General features: G+C 33.1%; 2 protein-coding genes and 1 long non-coding RNA gene across 3 annotated transcripts in view; 2 read left to right on the top strand and 1 right to left on the bottom strand.

The window, feature by feature from the left end:
• Positions 1-16034, bottom strand: part of LOC123564538 (protein white-like) — a 90546-nt gene extending 74512 nt beyond the window's left edge. The window contains exons 1-2 of the mRNA XM_053537197.1: positions 15965-16034; positions 10833-10970 (exon numbers count right to left, since the gene is read on the bottom strand). The gene's annotated coding sequence lies outside the window, so the exon portion shown is untranslated. The remainder of the gene's footprint in view (positions 1-10832; positions 10971-15964) is intronic.
• The window catches only part of LOC123562355 (protein white-like), a 31202-nt gene extending 4036 nt beyond the window's left edge, over positions 1-27166 (top strand). Inside the window, exons 2-19 of the mRNA XM_053527213.1 lie at positions 3701-3825; positions 5037-5087; positions 5769-5958; positions 9760-9930; positions 10887-11053; positions 15700-15771; positions 15967-16069; positions 16328-16420; positions 16756-16784; positions 17260-17365; positions 18317-18448; positions 19852-19944; positions 20525-20582; positions 23028-23105; positions 24491-24596; positions 24798-24898; positions 26219-26304; positions 26568-27166. Coding sequence (XP_053383188.1) covers positions 3701-3825; positions 5037-5087; positions 5769-5958; positions 9760-9930; positions 10887-11053; positions 15700-15771; positions 15967-16069; positions 16328-16420; positions 16756-16784; positions 17260-17365; positions 18317-18448; positions 19852-19944; positions 20525-20582; positions 23028-23105; positions 24491-24596; positions 24798-24898; positions 26219-26304; positions 26568-26672 — 1866 coding nt within the window. The 3' untranslated portion in view covers positions 26673-27166. The remainder of the gene's footprint in view (positions 1-3700; positions 3826-5036; positions 5088-5768; positions 5959-9759; positions 9931-10886; positions 11054-15699; positions 15772-15966; positions 16070-16327; positions 16421-16755; positions 16785-17259; positions 17366-18316; positions 18449-19851; positions 19945-20524; positions 20583-23027; positions 23106-24490; positions 24597-24797; positions 24899-26218; positions 26305-26567) is intronic.
• LOC128555277 (uncharacterized) lies at positions 11191-15491 on the top strand. The gene is made up of 4 exons (XR_008369937.1): positions 11191-11353; positions 12010-12077; positions 12494-12578; positions 13167-15491. It is a non-coding gene; the product is annotated as an uncharacterized LOC128555277 (long non-coding RNA).
• Positions 27167-27508: the final 342 nt, after the last annotated feature.

Genomic DNA, 27508 nt, shown 5'->3' with positions numbered 1-27508 from the left:
TGAATAGTAATAAGTGCTACGTATCCTTTTTCAAGGTAATATATATATTTATTTAAGGATAACGTGGTGTAATAGCCATATTTCATATCTTGTAACTGGATGGTAATATTTAAATGAAATTTGGTCACTTTAAAGACATTCAAAATTAAAAAATTTTCACCGAGAGATTTTTCAAATTTTATCATTTTTTGGGGAGAAATCGGTATTGAAGTTAACATTGATGCCTATGGGAAATATATAACTTCTTTGATTATGAGAATCTGAACTTGAGTTTCGAGAAACTTTTGCGGTAGAAAGCTGCATTATATGATTCTGATACAAATATAAAAAAAATCTAAAATTCCCCGTAGGGAAAAGGTGAAAATCATTTTTTTCTAGTTTTCAGGGGAGGTAACTCATGAAAACCCAACATTATCAGGGGAGGTAATATAAAGAAAAATTTTGAGAACTTCTGTCACTATACAACTTGTCAATATGCACCTTATTTTTATCGTTTGACATTTTTAAAGCTTACATTATCAAGTCGTATGTACGCTTTTGGTGAACTTGAGGCCTATCACACCATGTTATCCTTAAACGCATGAGAGTTAAACTATATTTTATATTTACAGTTCGCCCTAGTTGCTCTGCCAATGGAATTGCTCTATTTCGTTCAAATCTGCCCATTCTATTTCACATAAAGTTGTCACATCAACTGTATATATTAAATTTAATTGTTAAATGTTACGATTTAATAGACTTCGCCCAATAACATTGTGTCGAACTGTAAGACGGTTATAAGTTGAATACAGCAGTTTTAAGATATTGATTTCAAGTTGAATACAGCGGTTTTAAGATATTGATTTCTCGCTTCGCTAACGCTCGCTCGAAATTAATATCTTAAAACCTGCTGTATTCAACTTATAACCTATACATAACGATTTCCTTATAAAATGATCAAAACTGCCGTCATTTTTTTAAATATGTGGATATCGAGTTGCAGTCTGTATCTTATAAATGAGGAAGGGGATTTTATTCACCATAACCCAAGGCGGGGCAAAACCAAATATATTTAACATAAATATGTATACATTTGACTTTTATGCATTTTCTTATCGTATATCCTCATATTCATCAATGTTTAAAGCCGTAAGCTTAGACTAAAGACCTAAGCACGCCAAATATTCGATTTATCATTCTTAGATTTACCTTTAGATTACGTTTTTAAGCTCGCGTGATTAATTGCTCATGTTGAAAAGTGTTTTTTAAGTTTTGTGAATAATTGTAACCACAAATAAATAGTAACTGTAGACTCGAAATGAAGAGTCAGTGTAAAATTGTAAAATATATGGTTGTTATATCACTGGAAACGAATTATTCTTTCATTGAAATATAACTTGGGATATTACGGGAATGTTTAATTAATTATTATGTAAACTGATCAGAACTGCAAAAGACAATGGTGAGAACATAATCGACTGAATCAAGAAAGTTTCCGAGCTGCTAAAATGAAGAGAAAAAAGTATGTAATATGACTAGTTAATCATAATATTGAATCGTACATGTATATGCCCATTTTCCTTTAGTTGTTAGTCCAATACAGAAATAGTTCTAAATGCTCATTGTTACCCATACCTATTGTAATATCATGACGGCACATCACAAAACATGGTACATATGTAAAAAATTAGAAATAGGGTTTCCCCATCAAAAACTGTTAATGTCCCATTTGCAATATCGTTATTGTAAGCACTAAAATAGTCCATTTGTCATGCAAATATTAGATCATAAACACTTTCATAGTTTGCCGTCTGTATACATTTTTCGTTTTAGTAAAATAAATATAATTATCACAAACTCAAATGCATGTGATATTTATATAATATTTTATGTTCAAGTATTCAGCCTCGGGTCAGATTGCAGGAGAGCACACAACAGTAATTAAGGTCTGTGAGCAATGACTTTTAATGTAGGAGCTGCTTTTTAGTGTATCTGTCAGACGTAAAATAGTTTTAAGGTAGGTTACCTGAAACATAGCAAAATGATGGCAATGAGAAACTTAAAATAATCTGTAACCACTTACACAGGAAATGGCTGTGCAAGTTAATATTCTTATTCGAAAACTCTCAAAAGAGTATTACAAAGTTTACACTTAGCATCTGTTAATTCAGAGTGCAAGGGAAATTTCAATGAAAAATAATTGTGGAAAGATATTTATATAAATCTATTTTCACAAAATATAACAAATATACAAGTCCGAATATAAATGATCTATTGATCACTGACGTCAAGAAAGATTTTCCTGAGCTCATTCACTTGAAAAAATCTTGTAACATTTTGATAATGAAGTGAAATATTTATTGGTTTAAGCCAGTTTGTTTTTTCAGCCGCAGGCCGGTATTGATTTCACCTTTACTTCCTGTAAATATCTGGGATGAATGTCATTTAACAGCTGATTAAAACTGTACATTTTGATTGGTGGATGAAAACTTCCACAGGTTTTCGAATGGAATAGATAATATTTTCTTAAGGGGTGTCAGTTTAATAGGCAAATAAAAATATAACCACAATTTTGAGCCGTCGACCAAATAAATAAAAACAAAGCGAAACGTCCAGAAAAAAGAATCTTATTTTGTGTAAACCGTAGAAAGCAAAGGTTTATGCTTAAACTGCATTCACACGCCTAAATTAATTATTCTGAACTGTTTTATATCCAGTCATCTCAGTATATTGTTGTTTTCTGTATGTGTAGCTTGTATGCACAAGGCCAATTTTGATTAATAAAAGGCATGACAATACTAAAGAATCCAGCGTGATGGGGACAGGTTTTTCCAACACTGATTTTTCACTAAAGCTGTTTTTTTGTTTAAATTTTATAATGGATGTATTTTTGATATTTTGTTAGAAAAGAAACTGGACAGAAGGTTGTATTTTTGTGACGTGAAAATCTCTTTTAGTATAAATAGTACAACCAGGTCACAGCAGTTTGGTTTTGATGTGATTTTACAAGATAAATCACTCTTAGAAGACACATGACCCCTACTTTCTCTTCATTCTATGTCAGTTTTATCATATCTAAATAAAGTAAGGATTTGTTCTCTGAAATGGATCGATAGCTGTGTGTGTCTAAATTCCACTTAGATATACTTTAATTCTTTTCTTAAATTTAATTGTCTGAATGGATCAGAACAGGACTAGAATTTCACATACCACAAAAAAACACTTTGATCAAAGAGGGTTGCCTTGGCTGCCACTGGTTAAATTTGGGAACTTTGTATATTCTTTGCGTGTTATATGCTCTATCTAGTAATATTTATCTTTAGTTACTGTAATAAAAGGCAAGCATCTCAAATGACGCTTCGTCATACTTTAAAACCAAAGTTACAAATTGATAAATATTATTCACACTGGTTTCCAGAATCTGATTCGTCAAAGGCAATAATTTAACCAACAAAATCGACATTGTCGTAGCTTGGGATAAGTTTCAGTTTTTTGAGTATTGTCTTCTACTTTGGCGACTGTCAGTGCCCTCTAAAATGTTCGAAAAATACAACAATCCGAAACAAACCATTGTGCACTGTTTATTGTAATGTAGCGTTTTTATGTGTTCTTCATTGAGTTGAGACCTGTAGTATTTCTCTGTTACTTACAAATTAGTTTGTTATGAGTGACAAACATTTATAACTGAATATGTTATGTGTTTTTTTTATCATTTCTTCAGTGCTACTCTTTTTCATTTTTTCTAAACAGCAGGAAAAAGGAGGTACAGCCGAACGAAACTATAACGTTATCCTGGGACAATATCAATGTGTATGTCAAACCTAAAAATCGGATCTGCTGTAGAAGACGAGATCCTATTGCCTCACCGCCGCAAATCCTGAAGAACGGTATACATGTAGTAAATCAGTCAATTTTAAATACATTTGTGTACAGCTGTATATTCAGTTAATGACCTGTAGCACTACCAGTGGTATTTTATTGCACTGCAAATATGTCATTCTGAAATATGTACGAGGGACAGTCATTATGTTCTGAAATTGTTGATTTGAAAAAAAAAAAAAACTATAACGCATACGCTGGAGAAATTAGGCAACACGTTATTACTAGTTACTTTGTCAACGCCGACAGGGCACCATGGAGCAATTTTGAAGCAAACGTTTCATAAAAATTTGCTTTTAAATTTCGATCGCCGTTATTATAAAATATTTCTTATCATGTAAGGGTAATAAACGCACGCTGCCAAAATCAAAATCCTGACGTCATACATAGAAAAGAATTAAGTAGTTAGCTAATTTGAAGAAAGATTTGTTTTCAAAACCACCTAGGTACAGTGATTAATTTCTATGTTATGGTAGAAATAACCCCGATAATTGCTTGTTAAATTATTGAGAATTTGATCTTCCAGCTGGGGATGTTTTGTTGAACTCGATTTGTCTATAGTGCGAGCCTATGCTGGTCTGCGCGGAATCAAGATTTTAGTCCGGGTACTTAATGGATAACATTTGCAAACATTACATTATTTACAGTCGACTGACAAATATTTGATATTTAACAACATTGTTAATTTAGAAGCAGGTTACTTAAGTTTAAATTATGGAACCTGGAATATAAAATATCAAATTCCTGAAATGTCAGAGGCCCATCACACTATATGTTGACGTTTGATTCTTAACTTAAGCTGTTTGTTGGAACGCATATTAAAGTTCGATGTTGAAAAATATGTTATGTTAATTCGAAAATCACACAGCTTAATGTTTATCGGTAAATTTAAATAGAAACATCATTTGTTCACAGATATTGTTATCAATTAACAACAAATCGTATCTTAATCAAAACTTTATCTTGTAAATAAAAAAAGCATATATTATTTAGTACATATGTATGAATGTCGGACAATTTTATCTTCTGTTGATATTGTAAAAAAATGTATTTATAATTTTTAGAGGCGAAAAACGAACAACCAGTTCCAAATGAAAAAATGAAATATAACATAGTAAATGTTCAGCTTAAAATATATTACTTTTTCGCTTGTTATAATTATATAAGTCTATATTTTCAGTGTATGGGAACGTAAAACCTGGAACTTTGCTTGCCATCATTGGAGCAAGGCAGGTGTTTGTAAATTATAGATCATTCTATGTGTAGTTAATCTCACCTTATTAAATGTAATCATAGTTTTAGAATTTGAACTGATTCATCTATTAAATTAATCAATGTTATTCAGTCAACCTGAAGAAAGATCAATCGGTAATAATAACCTACCTATTGTACACTTAGCTAAACTTTTAACGTCCCATTGATATACGCATCTTTGTTTATATCTTTCATATTAAGTTGTTTTGTTTTTTTTCCATTTCTCATATAATTAGAAAAATATGTTGAAAAAGAAAACATTAAAAATTTCAATAAAATCTAGAGATGCTAACATATAATTTTTATCCCAATTTAAAAAGAAGTCACAAAATGCCCATAAAATGTCTGCAATTTACAAACGAGCGAAGGCCAAAGACATTTGACTGAAACAAATGTTCTTTTGGGAATAAATTAAAAGCTGTGTTGATAGTTTGCCATATATCAGTGAAAAAGTCAGTATCTTCAACTCTTTATCCTTGTAAATGATATTTGCTTGTTTTATAAAAGCATTTATTTCATATGTATTTTTGTAACTTTTTTTTTAAATTGGGAACAGGGCCTAAATGTGTAAGAATTGATAAATGCGATGTTAGAAATATGAAAGATATCGCGAATGCATCGTTCAAGTGTAATCATTTGTGCATTTTCGCTTTTAGTGGCTCAGGCAAAACAACTTTGCTAAACATGCTGACATCAAGGATAGATAACAAATTTTTAACGACCGCTGGTGACATCAGAGTCAATGGAAGGAATGTTGGTAATGAGATTCGAAATATTTCTGCATATGTTCGTCAAGATGACATGTTCATCGCTACAATGACTGTCAAGGAACACCTTACATTTAGGGTAAATTTTGAATACTTTTATATTTTCCGGTCAGCAACGTCCTCATGACGTCAGTTTTTGTGCTCCCGATGTTGGAGAACCGGAGGGCATATGGTGTTTAACTGTTTGTCTGTCCGTCCGTCTGTATGTCCGAGCCCACATTGGCATACTTAGGTGGCTATAGGAACAAATGACAATGCAATTTTTTTGTCTTTGATGTCATTCATTCCGTAAGCTTCTATGTGACTATTTTTCTTTACCCGGCTAAAAGAACAATAGAGAGAACAAAGGAGTAGCCACATAAATACCCATATGTAAGAACGTCCGCCCGTCAGTCCGTCCGTGTCACTTTCTTGTGTACTCGACTTCTACAGTTTTCAAATAAAACGAATCTAAGAGTACATCATGAACATGAAGCGGACATGCGCATATTGCTGGAACTTTCAAGTCCTTTTATTGTTTTGAAATTATAATCCTTTAATATTCCGACTATATGAGAACGTTCTATACTCAACTCCTCTACATTTCTCCAATTGTTAGGAGACGTGGTATACACCATCGGCACAATATTGTCGGGACTTCATTTGCCCTATCATTATTTTAGGAGTGGAGTTATGGTCCTTTTGCAGACTTTTAAATACTACAACTACATACAAAACTGTGGTACTCACCTATTCATAGTGTCCATCCAAACGAAACCAAGTACTTACCATTAACATGAAGTGGACATGCACATATTACTGTGACTTTCATGTTCTATTTTTTTTACTGGAATTATGCACAGGCACCAGTATCGGACCTGGAACAAAAATATGTTTATTTTCATCCTAAATGAGTTCAAAATGAAAAATATTTAGTGAAATGTGAGCCCCCTTCAAAATATACATATGTTTACTGAAGGCCGGAATCTCGAGAATCGAGCCTGCGAGCAATGGGATCACTTCCCGGGCCGTTGTGAAATAAATTCTCTAGACAATTAAACAAACTACCTATCACCATTTCACGTGTACATTTAGCTACAAAATGAGACCGACTCCAAGTCTCTAGCCCTTCCCGTTCATGAAATATCTATCAGAAAACGAGTGCCTTTCTGCTGCAAGTTCCAGGTAGATAGAAATGTGGCACAACGAAACGGTACGAAATCACGGACTAAAAGATGTTTGTCAGCCTAGCAAGGGACAAATTCATTTGACATTAATAACAAGTATTACTAAATATGCAAACTATTGCCACTCACCACCGTCAGTAGCATCGGCTACACGCGATATTTACTTTTTTAATTTTCCGTCGGTCTTTCAGGCTGATCACTACCAAATAGAATGTAAGCCTCCGCAGGTCTAGTCACAAGTAGTCCAAATATAAATAATACTAATCTTTTTTCCTTTCCTAGTGCATTTTCTCGGCAGCAACGTGCTTACTTTTACCCTACCGCGTTTCAGTATGTATCACTTTGCATTCTAATGAAATCGGCATATTCCTATCGCATGCTAGATAAAAATGGCGGCGTAAGAATTTAATGTCACGAAAAGAGAAATTGAAAGAAGCGAAAACTAGTAAATTCAGCGGGTTGTATTTAACGAACTGTAGTTTTCTTATATAAAAGTTAACACCCCCTTTTCTTTTTGTTTTTTCTAAAGTAGCGATCTAGTTCTTTATGGGAATGTAAGTCTCTGAAAATCTGATATGCTAGAAAATGTCGAAACACCGTTATGAAGTGAGTGGATTTTATATGAAATAAAGAACAGCTGGATTTAGTGGTGTTCAGCCTATAAGGGGCAATACATGTTATTTTCTGAAACCCCTCGAAAATGAATGGAAATGCCATTAATCTATTCTTTATGATGTAAAACGGTTACAAATGGCTGAAAACGCTTAAATTTCTTGTGTTTTTGGAATTTAGTTCGAATTTTCGACCAGGTGGCACTATTTTGGTTCGTTTTCGGACCTAGTAAATGTCTTTTCTCGCATTTTAGCACTTCAGTTGTCTAAATAATATTGAAATTAGCATGTTTCTGAATGAAAATGACAAACATCGTAACGATTAAATGGATGTTAAATGCAAATTCCACGAATAAGATAAAATTAATTGAAATATTGCTTGGACAGGGCTAAATTTTGCATATTTTTGGGGATGGTGGTGACCTGTAATGAATTGTCATTTCTCTACATTTTCTCAATATTTTGCACCAAAACAAAGCAGAATCATTGTGAAATAGGTGTACCTTGAGAATGTATGCAAATTCATGGAAAAATCAAACAAAAAATTTCTCTTATAGGCTGATCACTACCAAATAGAATGTAAGCCTCCGCAGGTCTAGTCACAAGTAGTCCAAATATAAATAATACTAATCTTTTTTCCTTTCCTAGTGCATTTTCTCGGCAGCAACGTGCTTACTTTTACCCTACCGCGTTTCAGTATGTATCACTTTGCATTCTAATGAAATCGGCATGTTCCTATCGCATGCTAGATAAAAATGAGGGCGTAAGAATTTAATGTCACGAAAAGAGAAATTGAAAGAAGCGAAAAGTAGTAAATTCAGCGGGTTGTATTTAACGAACTGTAGTTTTCTTATATAAATGTTAACACCCCCTTTTCTTTTTGTTTTTCTAAAGTAGCGATCTAGTTCTTTATGGGAATGTAAGTCTCTGAAAATCTGATATGCTAGAAAATGTCGAAACACCGTTATGAAGTGAGTGGATTTTATATGAAATAAAGAACAGCTGGATTTAGTGGTGTTCAGCCTTCAATTGTATTATCCGCCATTGAAACCGATACGATAATATCAGAGTAATTTTGTGCGAAACGATGCGCTTCTGTCGGAGGTGTGTCGCTATTGGCCAATCAGAAGTTGCGTTTAAAAATACCTTATGAATTCTGTTCAATGGCGTAGCATTCAATTGAAAGACCGTGGAAAAATTTGAAACGCCAAAATCGCGTGTGTGAGATGCTACTGAAGACTGTGAGTGGCTCTAGTTTATGTATTTATTTATACTATTTAGTATTTTTTATTGAATTTGATCCTTGCTTGGCTGACAAACATCTTTTAGTCCGTGATTTCGTACCGTTTCGTTGTGCCACATTTCTGCCTACCTGGAACTTGCAGGAGAAAGGTACTCGTTTTCTGATAGATATTTCATGAATGGGAAGGGCTAGAGACTTGGGATTGGTCTCATTTTGTAGCTAAATGTACACGTGAAATGGTGATAGGTAGTTTGTTTAATTGTCTAGAGAATTTATTCCACAACGGCCCGGGAAGTGAACCCATTGCTCGCAGGCTCGATTCTCGAGATTCGGGCCTTCAGTAGACATATGTATGTTTTGAAGGGGGCTCATATTTCACTACATATTTTTCATTTTGAACTCATTTAGGATGAAAACAAACATATTTTTGTTCCAGGTCTGATACTGGTACCTGTGGAATTATGGGCCTTTTTTAACTTCTAAATATTGAAATTTCATCAAAACATTAAGTACTCAACTCCGTCTACAGTTTCCAATCTATTCAAATATACATCATCAATATGAAGTGGAGATGCACATATTGTCGGGACTTTTGGTTCTATTCTTTCTGGAGATACAGCCCTGACGGGAGCTTTAATTTGTTATTCTATCTAACATTTTCAGGAAATATGTGTCAAACAATGTTGACATCATTCTTGTTTTACGATATTTTTTCAATATCAATCAAAGTAAAAATTAAACTACACATCATTTTTTTATAGAAAAAATTCTGCTTATGTATTTTTTTATTTAATTCATGCATGTAAATACATATACTATATTGCATAGATATTTGTATACGAACTTTATTTGTTTATTAGGCATTATTGCGGATGGACAAAAACATATCTAAGGAAAAGAGAATGCAACGTGTAAAAGAGGTAATTGAAGAATTTGGTCTGCAAAAATGCATGAATAATATGATTGGAGATCCCGGACGTATAAAAGGAATATCAGGTGGTGAAATGAGGCGACTTTCATTTGCTTCCGAGGTAAGACTTCACGTAAAATATTAGGCATAAACCAAACAGTGTTGCTTATTGTTTTTCTAAAATAGGAAAGTGACATTTGTTAACTTAAGATCCCTCACGCCCCCTAGCACTGGATAAAGGACATTTCCTAGAATTTTCTTCTGAGGACATATCTTTAAAAAGTTATTATAGAAATGTTGAAAGGGATTCCATTCTTCCAACAGACACGAAAATATAACATCACTGTTTATCCTATCTTGGCACGTGACACTACCCGTGAGAACCCAGTTACATTTTTTTCTACTTGACATAGCAAAGATATTATTTCACTGAAAGAATCAGTGTAAATGTTATTTTAATGTGAAAAAAAAAATGATCGGATTTATCAACAATTTAACGCCTACATGTCATTGCAATTTATGCAGCTTCAAAATTAAGAGTGTCTTTGTTTCAATATCGTGTTACCTTTCTGTTGTAAAATTATGTTTTCATATGTTTATAACGAAAGTACTCTTTTACAAATCAACGCCCTGTGGTAACTTTCTCCTAGCAACCGAATAATTATACAGAAATTGAAATTCGATATGTTAAAACATGAATGCGCTGCTTGCTAACATAAGAAAATTGCATTTATCGAGCACTACCATACTACCTTACCCGGAAAATAATATACATGTTATTTGCAGATATTTTCTGAAACAAATTAATGTTGATGTTGGTCAAGTTATCATTTTGATTTTATTAAAGGAAAATTGGTCTGTATTGCTGTTGATACTTTGGTCTGTATGTAAAACTGCCGCCTTTAGGCAGTATCAAAGTATACATTAGTACATTGTATATCATATTATGGAATAAAACGAAAAATTACGGAACGGAGAAAAAACTAAAAATTACAAAACGGAGAAAAAAGCAGCATTTCTTACTCGTATGACTTATCAGCTTTGAATGGATGGTTATACTATCTGTTCATTGCGCAGATTCTGAATGATCCTCCACTACTGTTTTGTGACGAAGCAACGTCAGGTCTGGATTCCTTCATGGCCGAAAATGTTGTACAACATCTAAGAGCATTGACCGAGAAAGGGAAAACAGTGCTTTGTACAATCCATCAACCGTCATCCGAAGTGTTCGTATTGTTTCACCAGTAAGTTATATAAACTTTATTTACATTTCCTTGTACAAAATACTAAGACAGAGTCTTATCAAGTGTATTCAAGTGTATAGTCATTGATGTTCCTTAATGATTATAAATTAATACGATATTTGAATGTAGTTATTGTAGACATAGTACTAGAGCCGATTTACGCAATCGAATACCGCCGGAAGTAGAACATTTATGTCAACACCGGTTTCGTATTTTCACGTGAAAACGGCCGAAAACTGAGAGGTTATCAACAAATTATAAGTTTACGGGTACCATGAGGATTTTTCATGCATTTAAACGGTAGGTATAATCTTTATGGATTATTCAACACAGTATGAAAGTAAACAGTTACGCTTTAAATGGAAATTATGAAAGAAAAGTCGATAAGAAAATATTGACTTTCTACTTTCACTTTCATTGTCACATTTTAAATTGCTCAAAATGTTCTTTCTATTTATTTGTTGTTTTTTTTTTTTTTTTTTTTTTTTTTTTTTGTTTTTAGATACATATTTCTATAGCAAATTATTGTGTGAAATGACAGCTTATTTAAAGCATCTGTGATTAACTGGGCCAAAGTTTACCGATTTTTCCTTTCCTTTTAGAGTGACCTTTGACCTTATAATAGATTATAGTCTGCTTTATGTATTTTAGCTGTAGTCAGAACAGAATTTAATTTAGATAAAATGAATTTCCAAAATAAACTGTTGCAAATTGTAGGAAAAGAATAACATAATATATTTATTATAAGTTATTGAATTATTATAATTACCTCATTTCAGACAGAAGTACATATAATGATTATGGTTGGGATACATTAATTATATGTTAATGGACAATGATAATTTGAAACAATAATATTTTTTAAGATCAAGGTGTTAATGTGATTTTATAAAAGATGGTGTTATGCTTTTTGCATGATGAGTCGTTTCACAGATTTTATCATTTATATATTTCAGGGTTTCCAACATGTCCAGTCAGGTTGACAGAAGTGGAAGATGGTCTGATGAAGTTTAACATGTCAAAGGTAATATAATGCCAGTTATTAAAATTACATTCCCCTAAACATTTAACAGATACACATTGTAAATGTAATTAAAATGATTTTATGAAGTTTCATGAAGGTAAGTACAGCCAACCATTCTGAATCAAGAAATTTTGACTTAGGTTAAGATATCTATTCAGACTTCTTAACTCTTAGCCTTTCAGATGATACAGGGATAAAAGAACTACAACTGTCAGCCACTAACCATGTTTCAAAGTTTTTAAACACACTATAGCAATAACCATTTTGTTCAAATATCTTTTTAATTCAATGTTTTCTTGATATCTGTCACTTGATGTTTTCAATGGATTAGGGTCCAAATTTAATGTTAAGTTTGTAATTTTCAGTATTACAAAATGGAAGTACAAAATTTGTAGGAAATTGTTTCTTTATTTCAGTGTAAACTGTTCCGTAGATTCATATGATGAGAATGCCAGTGTTGATGTGTATGACTTATTTAAACACAGATATTGATACATTCAGGTAATTGTTTACAATATTCAAATTCAGTTATTGATTTGGTATATATCACTTCAAGAGGCTTGTGTAAAGTTTGTGTCACGTGAGACCAAGGATAAAGTATGATAATATATATAATATAAACTTTACACTTACAATAATAAATGATACAGTACCAAATAATTACAGACTTATGAATGTATCTTTCCAAATATCTTACACTTTTCTCCAGAAATTATTTCAAAAGCTAAACACAATTCTACTGTTATAAGCTTAAAAAGATAAATGTAAGATATAAAATGTAAAATGTCAAGAATAAGGTGTGTTATTTTCAAAGACTTTACGATATAGAATAAAATATAGCCTGCCATCGTAATATTCCAAAATACAAAGTGTATCATACATACATTTTAGTTCAAAAAGTAAGGTCAAGTGAGTGACTTAGGGTCACTATTGGCCTTTGATATCTACTAAAATGGGTCTTATGCATAAGATAATTTGAAGTTTTATTAATCCAGTAACCTTATATTCAGAAATATACATATTTTGAATATTAAAGAGCTGCAGACACCTCGAATAGAGAGTTACTACATTATGCATTTCTTTCTTCAGATATATACCTGTGACATCTTCAGTGTCACCGTTCAGCTGTTGTTCAAGATCAGTGTCTGCAGCTTGCACAGTTTAGTATAGAGGAGCCTTCTGAATCAGTTTTGTTACATATTTGCTGTTATTATAGGACATACATGTAGAGAGCAGCAAGTCCTGTCCAGCCGTGCATGTAATTGTGATTCAGAAACTTTGAGAATATGTAAACATTACACTGTTATAATTTTCAAAATACTGTGTCGTGTAGTTTATCAGTACTGTTTTGTCTCAGTTTATAACATAGTATGTTCACAAATCAAACTTAAGATCATAATGATCAGTATTATTAAAATCATTAATTATTTGTATGGTGACAAAATTTAATTTCATGAAATACCACAGTAAAACGTTTGATAATTTCCGCTTTTAAAGTTGTAAGTTTAAAGTTGGCATCAATTGTTTTTCTCCTTCATCAATCTAAAAAGTGATTGGTCATTGTAATTGCAATATCATTTTAGTATGACAAAGTTTATATTGAACTAAAACACTAATGTAAATTTTTGAACTGGTCATTGCATTTTCTTCAGTCTTAAAACATGTTTATCGTACGTGTCATGGCCAGTAACTCCTCTATATTTCTTGTGTTTTGTCCTTTTTAGTTTCACTGAAGAATAGGTAGAGGTGTTGCACATCCATTTTTTAGCATCCTGATTTTGTAAAGTGTTGTATGTAAGCTTTTATCTCAGAATTATGTCTCATCTAAAGGGTGGAGAGGTATTGTTTATGCCTTCTCGTCTGTCAGCATTAAGCTTGTCCGGCCTTAAGAGGACAAACTGCTGGCCAGATTCTGATGAAACTTCACAGGACTGATCAGTACCATGCATAGTGTTGTGCATATCGCTTGCATGTTTCGTTTCGCTGCACTAAATTGCAGCTAGAGCTAAAAATAGAAAAATTCTTGTCGGCTTTCATAGGTCAAAACTACATAACAGATTTTGATGAAACTTCACAGGAGTTATCAGTACCTAGTATATTTTTGCATTTCACCGGCACTTTCCAGTTTGCTGCAAACAATAGCCGCCAAAGCAAAAGGTATACATAGAAGGGAGACATGTTTTGTCATAAAAATACTTAAAACACCTTCCACTTTGTTAATGAAAAATGTATCAAACAAGAAATAATTTGACATTAAATACACTAGTTCCATAACTGCATTTGGTTTTTTACACAATTATTCTCCTTTTCTTACCATAGCAATATTTTGTGTAACATGTTACCTCATTAAGCATCATAAGATCAGAAAGTTCTATGACTCAGAAATGTTGGCCCGTTAGTACTTGTCATGTGTATGCTTTCAGTATTTTATATTGTCATTACTTTTTGTTGTGCCAGTTTGCGAAAATGAAGACTTAACTGTCCAAATGGTGTGCCTGTGCCTGTGCCTGTGCCTGTCCTGATTAGTTTGTCTGGACAATATATTATTGATTAGTCTTCACGAAAGTATGCAGGTTAAGTTCCCTGTCAAGTTTAAATAGTGGCATGGTTACTTTAGAAACTCTAAAGTGATGTCACCACTGCACTAGTAGAACGTTTTGTATTTCAGGTTTTATATCACATTACAGGCTATTGGTCTTTAGCAGCCTTCATTAAACTTTCATAAAATTTTCCAAAATGTTGTATTTTAATTTGAACTGGCATTATTCAAACAGTAAGAAGTAGTACTATAAAGCAACATTTGACCTCTTTTCCAGTACTTTTTTATTTTCTCTGTTATTATGAAATTGCCTTTTCCTAGAAATTGGTTGGCTTATTTTTGATGATCTTATGTTTTTAATGAATTGTAGCTATGTTCTTTATCTCGTGAAAATGTTCAAAGTGCAATACCACATACCTATCACTTTCATTAACATACTTGTACTTTTTTCATAAAAAATTATATAAATCATTACATTTCATATAAACAGAATTAAATAAATATTTCAGAACATCAGTGTTTTCTTTGATTGCTACATGAAACAGACCATAGGTCAATTTAGGGTCAACTCTGACACTTTATATGCAAACTGATAAGGGAGATAACTAGTACTGTCTTAAGTAACCAATATTTAGTTGCACAGTTACCTTCCCTTTACACAGGTAGAACAATTTGTTGTTGATCATCTTTTGAACATTATTTCATTACTGATGACAGAACATTGAAAACAAAAGTTGTTGTATCATGCAATTAGATCATCTATAACAATATATACATTTTATTCCCTTTTTTAAATGTTCTTTAAATTAGGTACTATGCCTAGTTATTGTGAGCATATTTTAATTTTTCTTGCTTGTGAAGTTGGTGACACGACGGCGCGACATGTCAAGTTTAGTCACCTTGGGCGTTGGAAAATAGGCAACAAAGCCACAGCGTAGGTGTAACATATGCAACACGATTAATAATACATGTATTATATTTCAAATTTGAGATATATAAAATGCAATTTAACAGTTTTCATATATCTGTTTGTAAGCGGTATTATTTTTATTGCAACTTTATAACAGAATTACTTTTGTTTAGAATTCTTATCATGGCGGAAGGAAGAATTGCGTTCCTTGGAAGTTTACAAGATGCTTTAGACTTTTATAAAAGGTATGTTGTAAAATGTGATAGAAATAGAGGTTCATGCTAAAATAAAAACTATGATAACTTTAATGTCCTTAGAAAGATCAGGATTAGGTCATAACATAGGACTTATTATTAAGTGGTAATTTCTATTGTATCTTAAGTATTTGAAACAACGGCAAGCATTAATACTAATTATCAGTTTTTGTATTATACTTACAGTGTTGGTCATCCTTGTCCGCAGAATTACAATCCCTGTGACTTCTACATCATGTCAATGGCTGTTGTGCCTGGAAGAGAAACTGAGTGCAAACAAAGAATTGAAGTAGGTAGAAAGATATAGTAGTAGCGAGGTATTAAGGAATGAATTAATCACAAAAAAAACCTATGTGATGATATTTAGTACAATAACAGATGGAAGAATAAGGACTGTTAGGATGGTAAACAAGATGAAAATTAAAAACATATATAAATTAGAAAAAGAGGGAAAAGTATAACATTGTGAACGGTGAGTTTAAAAGGTGAAATAAACAAACCAGTGTATAAAAAAAATTATATATATAATAATCCCTTTATTTTGCAGCGGATCTGTGACCAATTCAAAGAGACGTCCTATGCAAGAACAATTATTGAAGAAAACCGCAACTTGGTGGACATCAACTCCGCCACAAATCTAGTAAGCTAATAGAAATAAGAGTACCTTACAGTTTGAGATAGGACTCGATCAACTTGACTATGAGTAAAATAACTAGCATGTAATTTGGGATATCGATGTAATGTATTTCAGATCTACATAATGGGCTTTACATCCGATGAATTTTGAAATATATATTTGGTGCTGAAAGGAATCAATGAGTAATATGGGAATGGATGTGTTTTACCCTAAACCTTCATTATATTGTGTGATGAATAGTACAGTCATCAATGCAAAGCATATTTTATATCAAAAACCTCATTCAGGATTTATAGACCTGCAAAGCTACATTTCTAAGTCTTGCATATTACTTTCAGATCACAGGCTTAAACGGAAATGGAGAAAGGTAAAATATGAACAGACATAATTTAAAATAGCAGAACCATTTTAGACAAATAATTATGCTTATGGTAGGTAAAAATGACTTTTGCAGCTTTCATTTACATTTATATCAAAACTATTAACTCCTACTGGCTAAACACATATCGTATGACTTCTTATTTTGCATGATTTGTAAATTAAAGATATACTGCGCCCATCTTTCACTAAAATATGTAACTGTGTCATTATTTGATATTACGTATACATGTAGAAAAGTTGCTAAGTGCGTACTGTTTTTAACCAAACACATACTACTATTCATATAATATACACATAAACATGTTTATTTCTGTTTATATAGACACTGTGTAGTAGTTGTTCTATTTTCAAAAATATGGAACTTGGACATAAAATCATTATAAAGGTAGGTATTGCGAATGGCTCAATAACTGATGTTTAACGTTTAGGTTTCAACTGAAATGACTCTTTGTATATCTAAGGTACGAATGTCCTTGGTACAAACAATTTGTTCCCGTATTTACGCGGTCTTGGAGGACAACAATTAGAGAACCGGTGATTGTAAGAATACGCCTTTTGCAGACAATCGTAAGCAATTCATACAGTATGTTTGTAGTTGTAAGTTGTCATGTTCCTGGTTCTAATTAAGTTTAAATCAGACTCGAGTATATAAAGAATAATGTAAACAAACACTCGTTAAATGACTAGTCTTAAAAACAAAACAAAAAGTTTCACCCAAGACGGTGCTGGTAAGTATGTGAGTGATATGGGTGCCGCCGATTTTTAGATCTAAATCAACATTTTTATGCTCACCGAAGGCCGAGCATATAGTTGCCGCTTTGTCCGTCCGTCCGTCCGTCCGCACGTCACACTTTTGTCCGGAGTACAACTTGAAAAGTATTAATGGCATTTGATTGAAACTTCACATAATCATAGAGGCCATTGAGACAAAGTGTAGTGTCAAAGAATCATAACTCTACCTTACCTAGTTTTTGAATTATCTCCCTTTATTATAGAAAATAAGGCTTGTCCGGAGCATTACTTGAAAAATATTAATGGCATTTCATTGAAACTTCACAAAATGATAGAGGCCATTGACGGAAAGTGCAGTGTCAAAGAACCATAACTCTTTACCTAGTTTTTGAATTATCTCCCTTTATTATAGAAAATAAGGCTTGTCCGGAGCATTACTTGAAAAGTACCAATGGCATTTCTTTGAAACTTCACAAAATGATAGAGGCCATTGACGGGAAGTGCAGTGTCAAAAAACCATAACTCTACCTTACATAATTTTTTAATTATCTCCCTTTATTCAAATTCAATTTTCTTCTTTTTATTATCTTTATTTTTTGTTTGGTTTCTAATACGTTATTCCCCATATTGGGACAAGCACATGCATCGGGGAGCATCATTCCGTTTTACCGATTCCTTGTTATTTAATATTATTAGTACCTGACTGTTTAAAGACTACTTTAAGACAATAACATAGAGAATCTAACTGTTCTGAAACATTTCATTTGCACTTTGTTCTACTTCCAGGTATTATCGTTAATCCACGGGCTGGTCTACTTCCGGGTAGACCTGGACCAAGAAGGTGTTATGAACATAAATGGGGTTTTGTTTTTAACGCTTATAAATATGACTATTGTAAATATGCTTGGGGTACTGAATGTAAGTCTTAAATTTCTACATAATTATTTGAAATACAAGTTAAAATACTATGTTAACTTCAATCTTTTATAACGTACGCAGCCTGGAAAATTTTCAAATTGATTATAATTGAACAACACATACACATGCATATATTGTTTCCTACCAGATTAGTTATCTTCTGTACTGATTTTATTTTATTGAAACATCGAGAACTTGTAAATGTTGCTTAAATCACTGATCTTTGTAAAATATACATTTTGACCATACGTAAGACATATAGGAATGTAAGTTTTAGTAGTTACGGACCAAAGGAAATACTTTAGTCAAAGTTCCTACATCATTAACAGTATTTATAGTCATTGTTTGGTTTTGAAGAATATCACACACGGACAATTTCTGTGAAATTATTTCAAAATCGGGCTAACAGTTTCATACAAGAAGATTTTCTAACTTTCTACTATTTACATATAAGGAAAAGTGACCACGCCCCCTGGCGGCCATGTTTTTTGACGAATCGGAATAATTTGTATAATCTTGGTAGAGGGTCACACAAGGATTATTTGTGTAAAATTATTTTAAAATCGGACTAGCAGTTTCACACAAGAAGATTTTTAAAGTTTTCACTAAATACATATAGGGAAAAGTGACCACGCCCCCTGGCGGCCATGTTTTTTGACGAATTGATATAATTTGAACAATCTTGGTAGAGGGTGACATAAGGACCATGTGTATGAAATTATTTCAAAACCGGACCATCTATTTGGGAGGAGATGTCGTTTGAAGAGTTTTCTATTTTTATCTATGGTGAACCCTATGTGCAACCAAGCGAAACATTTTAAATAACTTTAGTAGAGGACCATCCAAGAAACATCTAGGCCAAGTTTCATCAAAATCCATTCAGTGGTTTCGAAGGAGATGTCATTTAAACACAATTATTGACGACGGACGCACGCACCCACGACGGAAGACGGACACAGCGTGATCACAATAGCTCACCATGAGCACCTTGTGTTCAGGTGAGCTAAAAAGTAAATGAGACATCATTATCTGCGTATCGAAAGCAAGGCAAATCAAAACAAGAACCCTTCATTTTCTTGTGAAATATATTTATGTTTTACATTTTTAATATGTACCAATATCCTTATCACTACACCCTTACCATTTCTTGAATGAATGCGATTAAAAAAGGCAGAAAAGTTATGCCATTTAATGTAAATTTAAATAATAGATTAATTCGTTATACCCTAATTTCTGTTCAGATAATTGTAATTTGCAGTGTTAACGTGAATATGAGAAACAAAAATTGAATATAATGCAATTCATCGATGAACTTAATCAAAGCAAATATTTTAATTATGCACGTTTACTAAAATCGAAATGCTACTTAATTTTATTATCATGACAGTTTATTAACATGACAGTTGTTCCCGATAGAGGCGCCAATCTTTCTGCGAGAATACGGTATTGGGCTCTACAGGGTTGATATCTACTTCCTCTGCAAATCATTGGCTGAGGTATCATTCCGCCGTTTTAACTGTGTTTGAATAAAAATTATCAGCCTAATGAAATTACTTCATTAACATTACTGAAAGATTAAGTTATAGAAAGAATATAGTTACTATCTGGATATAAAATACATTCGGCTGTTTAAAGCATGTAGAAGCCGAAGTCCTTTACACTTACTCTAAACAGATCAGTAACTTTTCTTTCACTGTTTTCTTTCTTTACATTTATTAATTTGATTCAATGTTGGCTACTGTTGAAGAAACATATTTCTAAGGAGACAATATCGTACCCTACCGACGGCTATTGGAATAGCAAAGGTGTTGCATCACAACGCACGCTTTCCGTCTGCAACTTGGGCCAAATTCACGTTGTGACCTTATTAAATAAATATAGCAAAACGAGCGCATTGACCTGTGGAATGCACGCCTTTTTAGTAACAAGATTCATCGATATAGATATGCATCAGTTGAATATTGTTTCAACATGTACGATTGTAATTACTTATTTACATGTAATGATTTGAAGTACTAATATATAATAAGTATACTTTACCGTAGTAAGTTTATAAGTTTGAAATATTTTTTCCAGTTGCCTTCTTACGTTATTATCCCGGTCTTATTCTCGGCAATGACATACTGGATGATTGGTAATTCACTTACGTATTTTGCCCTATTTTAAGTGAACATGAAAACGATTTAACTACAGTCAAACTCGCTTTATACGAACTCATCCGGACCTGGGAAATGTGTTCGTATCAAACGAAATTCGTATTAATGAATATATGACTTACTGGAAAATTTGTTCGAGCAAGTTGGGCAGTAGCACTGGTATCATCGGTGAATAGATTCCGATATATGGAAGTACTTTATAGTTTTAAACTGATTAAGTTAATTTATTCAGATAACATTGAGATTACTCAACAAAAGTCATACTTAAACACGTAAAACTGTATGTGCATTTAAATTGCAATGTGCGGTCGAGGTCCAGAGCGCCAAATCATATCCTACGACAAAATTATTTCTATTATGAAGCTTGTACTACATAATCTTTTGTAAGACACGACCTACCTGTATCGACAATAGAAGGTCAATAATGTGTTTAAAATTATTTACACCTCTTTAAATCTTTACCTGCCAATTAATTGAATTGTTTTATATTGACATGATACACAAAGGACCGAGTATTTGTTTTTGAATAAGTGTGAACTACGTACTCAATTGTCTAATAACCACGCCGCACAATGTTGACAATACTATTATCTTTACTTCAATTAAATATCAGCACTGTACAATTCAAACTATTAAATAGTCAAGCGTAACAAAGGCGAAATGGCCGGCGACTTCTAAAATCAATTCGTATTAAAAGATGGAAAATTATAACATTTAAGCTAATTGGGACTTTCAAAATGTGTTCGTATCTACCGATTATTCGTACGAAGCGAGTTCGCTATTACCGAAATAATTTTACAAAGGAAATAGAAGGACTCAGCCGGGGAATGCAAACTTTGTTCGTTTTATCCGAAAATTCGTATCAAGCGAGTTCGTATTAAGTGGACTTGACTGTATATTGTAAAATCTTTAAAATAAATAAACGTGCTTATGAATACAATATTGTAAGATATGTACAAACACATTAAATGAATGAACACGAGTATTGCCGATTTATAACATAAAAGAATAACCACCGTATTTGTAAAGGCAATTCACAGTTGCAGGTTAACTTGAAAGAAATCCTGCATCTGAAGCAACTTCAATCATTTAAATTGATTTTATATAGGAACGTTGGTCAGCTCTTGACTGAAGAAAGCAATTTTAACTTGCTTGATTTTGGTTTGTTGATCAGAACTTCTGTATTGTTTAAAATGATGGCAAATCAATTTAACCCAATTTTCTAAACAATGACCGATCAGATCTGTATAAAATATGGGAAAACGTTGTTTAATCAAATTTATGTGGCACTAAATGCAATTTTCTTTTTTCATATATACTACCAGTTATTTATGAAAGGAACGATAAGATTCATTACATATAGGTAGACATCCCATTACACACCCCATCGGCTATACCAACCACTTATTTATATATTATAGTTAAAACGGTTTGAATTTGTTTGCAGTTTTTATGGGTTGTAGCGCAGTCAGGATAGACAAGGGGGAGATAATGTTTTTGCATACTTGCATTTTAAGCATTAATTTTGCTTCTAAACATAAAAACTCCAAAGGTCGTCAAACACGACAAAAATGAAAATGTTGTAGGCTCGGTTTGATTGAGCCATGGGCGGTAGTGAAAACGTATGCTGCCGTCCACGCCTAGTAGCCCCGGGTTTAGCACAACTACACATCTGAAATTTTACAAGTCACAATCATCCGCAGATGTGTTCATACAATGGTCTCCATAGAACCTTCAGTGATACACAGAAAGAAAGCGATATCATCGAAAGCGGTATATGGTCCCCAGTTATAAAAGTAGGCTTGTTCTAAACGAGAAAGCAATGGGCAGAACTAAACAAACTGAAATTAAGAGATAGCATCTAAGGTTATAGAGCCTGCATATCACAGAAACTGCCAAAAGACAAAAGTAAAAAGCACGCATCATATCAAAAGGGTGATTAAACAAAGCTATGACAGCAGGCATATGAAACCACATAAGCCAAAATGGTAAAGCTGAAACTATACAGTACCATTAATACACTATACTGCCATGCTTAACGATCTAAAACGATAACAATTATAACAGCTCTGACTGAATGTGTGGGACCACTTTTTACGGCCGCCACATGGAATAGACAACGCTGCTGTGATAATACACGACAAAAATGGAAAAAACAGGCTTGGTTAAATAGTTCATTGCCCTCCCGGATTGAGCAGAACTCAACATTTGCTCATGTTACAAGTAGCAAAACAATTGAGAGACAATTCCTCAATATACTCAATCAAACCGAGTCTGCTATTATTCTTTTTGTTTGCATTCTATGATTCCAAAGGATCTTTGTACAGATTTTGTTTTTTTAAACACAACCCTTAAAGTAAATATGTGACAAGTTAATTAATAGGATTATTGCCCTTATGTTCCTTTCATTCGTTTACTTGTAGGATTGTACGAATCCCTGGAAGCCTTCCTGGTATTTACTGCAGTGATAGTCCTTGTGGCAAATATCTCTGTGTCGTTCGGTAAGCTGGATTACATTTACAGATTGTTTTCCTGGTACTCATTGTTCTGATAGCCCTTTTGGCAAACATTTCTAAGTCATTTAGAACTGACTGTCTGAGGTATACTTACCAATTGTTTTCCCTGATATTCGCTGCAGTGATAGTCATTTGTGGTCAATATTTCAGAGTCCTTCAGTAAGCTGAATTATTTTAAAGATTGTTTTCCTGACATTCACTAGGTGATAGTCCTTGTGGCAAACATTAATGAGTCATTCTGGTAAGCTGATTTGCGTTTACAGATTGTTGTCTTAGTATTCGTTGCAATGATATTTCATATGACCAACATTTCTGTGTCGTTTGGGACTGAGATTATTGTATGGATTTGATATAGTAAAAGTATTTTAAAAGTATATCTAATTCCTTACTTTCTAATTCAGCCAGTATTTTTGTTTTAAATAAATTTGCTCACAGCACTTAAAATTCAGACTAAAAACTTAGTTGGCCATGTTGAATAATAACGACTATATTTAAAAAAATAATGTCTGAACCTAATAAACGAGCAGTCAATCCCCTTTTGTATACCGGTTTCTGTATATTAATCGATACTTCTCACAGAATAAAGAAGATAAGTTAGAGAATGTGAAAAATAAATTAATGATTTTTGTGAAATATTAGCTGTAACTTATCACTGTCGTCCTGTAATCCAGGTATCTATTTATGTCAGGCAATGTTGTTAGACTAACTCTTTTCTTGACGATTCAGCAACACTATTCATTTCTTACATTTATACAAAAATATATAGGTCAGCTTGGAGCAAAATATAAATATCTAGTGGAAAAGTATTTAGGTTGCTTTTGCAAATTTATTGAGTACATACGTTTACGGTTCAATGAGCTTTAAGTTACATATCTTTGTGTGTGCATATTTATGTTTAACAATATGTGTCTGTACAATATTGTTACGTGTGTTAGGAATTTACTTGGCCGGGAGTAATTCTATTTACATTATATTGTTATATAATAGGAACTTGATGGGGGTTGGTGCCAGCTAACCGGTTTAAACTTGCCTGTTGTGGTTTTGCCACAAACCGTTCCAAGGGGTGCCCTGCTGTGTTCTTTCTTCATAAATGGTTTTGCTTGTTCGTTAGACCTATCTTTACGTGTATACTATCTGTGTACACGAGCTGTTGTGTACACAAGCTGAGTTCTTACGTGTAGCAGCGTTTTTTTTAATATGGCTTTTCCTTTTGGACTAGTGTCCGTTTTTTTTTCTGATATTTGTCTGTCCAAAGTTATTTCCAATTACATAACTGTTTAGGACCATTTTCAGTTTTTGAACATACTTAAAAGTGATAATATTATTTTCAGCAAGAAAGAGCTTGTTTTTCAATTTTACATTTCTTTCAGGCTACATTATATCTGCGGCGACAAACTCGGTTAGCACCGCATTGGCTGTTGCTCCGCCGTCACTCGTTCCATTAATTATGTTTGGTGGATTCTTTTTAAATTCAAAGTATGTATTTTTTCTGTCACACGAAAAGAAACGTGTACGTTTTCTGTTTTATAGTCATAATGCACATTTTATGGCATAATAAACAACGGCTTTAGGTCTTATTGAACAAATTCTGTGTTTCTATTTACAACATTGATATATCTATGCACTTTGAATGATATCATTGAAGTGTTATCAAAATCTCATTTTTTTTCGTTGTAGTTCAACTCCTGTGTATTTCATCTGGCTGGAATATATGTCGTGGTTCAAATACGCAAACGAGCTAGTAACAGTAAACCAGTGGGAAAACATTGACTTCGTGTGTAGGTAGAATAGATTTTAATACACGGAATAATGATACCATGAATTTACATTCAGCTAAGATGGAAAGAGAAGATATTTTGGAAGCGTGGAATGCTACTAAGCAAAATAACATCAGACTCAGTTTGTTTGAGTCTGTTGATAAAAGGTAAGGAAAGGTGCAACACCTGTCCCCTAGCACAAGTTTAAACAGAATTCATTTACACAGATGAGCCATGCCATGAGAAAACCAACATAGTGGCTTTGCGACCAGCATGGATCCAGACCAACCTGCGCATCCGCGCAGTCTGGTCAGGATCCATGCTGTTCGCTTTCAAACCCTATTGCAATTAGAGAATCTGTTAGCGAACAGCATGGATCCTGACCAGGCTGCGCGGATGCACAGGCTGGTCTGGATCCATGCTGATCGCAAAGCCACTATGTTGGTTTTCTCATGGCGCGGCTCAGATATTGAATGGACTCTATGATCCCAAACGACCAGAAAATATGACAACGCTAAAACCATCAGGACTAAGTCCTTTTGGATCATGGAGTGCATTCATTTTCACTATAAAAGCCGGTGCTAGCGGGCGTGAGAGTTGTTGCACATTTCATTACCTCTCATGAACATGAACATACACAATCAAATCAGTTCCGCTGTTATGTTGCTTGTTTTCCATCCTAAGCTTCAGAGGGGTCTTTTCACTGAATACATTAACTATTACAACAGAAGTCTTAAAGTGCTGTGGGGCGGCTGTAAAAAGTCTCCATTTAATTGGACTAAGTGTTGTTATATTTACTTGTCCTTCTGGATCATAGAGGAGATTCATTTTCACTTTTAATAAAACTCTGCTTAATACGGTGTTAGGGGGCGTAAGAAATTATCATGATAATTTTTGTGTTACTAAAATTATTCATTTTTTTACATTAGCATTTAAATAATGGTCAGAGCCAAATTTTCGTCAAATAAGCAAGTAAATGTATTTAAAAGTACGAATTGTGTCCCCTTAATCGGAATGGATTCGCATTTCTGAAAATAGGTCATAGCTACATACTTTATCGAGAATAAATTGTGTTTCCTACATCCATGCCATTTTCCGACAAATTAATTCGGTGTGTGTTGTGAACTTTATAGCTTTATCTAGTACTGCGGCTAATTCAGTACCAAAGACTTTCTATTTTACTATATTTTCAGCTGTTTTATCTTTAACCTCTTTCTTTATTGATTGGCCATGAAACGAAACGGATACGCCCGCTCAAATAAATTAGATACCTTTGCTTTTGAATACTATCTCCATTATCCATTACTTAATACATTAAAATATTCTATAATTTTCTTGTAGCATGTGGTGATAACAGAACATCGCCTGCTGACAGTTGTCACTTTCATAATGGCGAGCAAGTGATTCTCTATCTCAACTATGACAAGGTAGAGTATATCCTTGTGTGTGTGTAAAATGTTTGCCGAGTATACTACCTAATGTAAAAACTTCCAAATTGATAATATTTTCGACGCTACTTGTAGACTGTCAATTGTTGAAAGCTCAAATATATTAATTGAAAAAAAAACATTTTAAAGAAATGCGTACTAGTAATTGAATTAGAAGCTTAGCTTTACTAACATAAAATGACTTTCTGTATTTATGTTTGTTTTAATTATTCGTACCAGCTCATTTATTTTTTTGCTTTTAGGATAATGTATGGTTAAACATCGGCGTATTGTTAGCCATGTTGGTTGTCTACAGACTTATAGCCTTCTTTGTGTTACTTGTGAAGGCAAGAAGATCAAAGAGATAGCGAGTCTGTCAAGAAATATTCGCAAATATTGAGAAACATCTCTTCTAACCGTGGAATAAAATGTTGAAATCAAGACAGTTTACGACGTTCCTTAGCCAGTACTACTATCTTTTTGTTGAACCAGAAAGGAAGAATAAAGATAATAGGAACTTTTGCTTCTTAGCTAGAATTTATTTCTACATACATTTAGGTTGAAACTGCGAAGCGGTTTCAATCTATTACAGCGGTATTCTGGAGACTGCAAGAATTCAATAATGACAGTTTTCACTGAAGCAGATTAATCCGCCCTTCTATTTCCGCACTACTTTTATTGATTATTTACCGCATATCTCTCTACATCATTTCTATGTAAAACTTCCTGGTCAGGTTTAACAATCGTTTCAATGTACATGATAAAAGAAAATATAGCAAATTATACATCTTTGAAACGCTCAGATCTCAAGCTTTTTAATGGTGTTTATCTTTAGAAAATCAAAAGAGAAACTGTGAAAACACTGGCAGTCTAAAAATAGCATTTTCTATAGATTTTTAGCGTAAAGTAACGTTTATATCTTTCAAACTGTTAACTGTTAAATGTTAATTTGACTAAAAAAAGACATGTATCTAATATTTCTATCATCTATATTCTCTTTGTGACTATTTGTGTTCTTAATGAAACAAACACTGTATTTCTCATTGGTATCATTATAGTAAATTATGGTAGATTTTAATTAAGCTTGCCCAGCTCGTCATCGTGTTTCAAGACACTTGATGGTTTTAGTCAGAGCAGAATTTCTAGTAGATGCAAATGGTTTGAATGTTATACTGTTTCATGGAAGTGACTTGAATGGTTACAG

This window comes from Mercenaria mercenaria, chromosome 2, assembly GCF_021730395.1.
Source record: "Mercenaria mercenaria strain notata chromosome 2, MADL_Memer_1, whole genome shotgun sequence".
Taxonomy (NCBI): Eukaryota; Metazoa; Mollusca; class Bivalvia; order Venerida; family Veneridae; genus Mercenaria; species Mercenaria mercenaria.
This window is presented reverse-complemented; position numbering and strand designations above follow the sequence as displayed.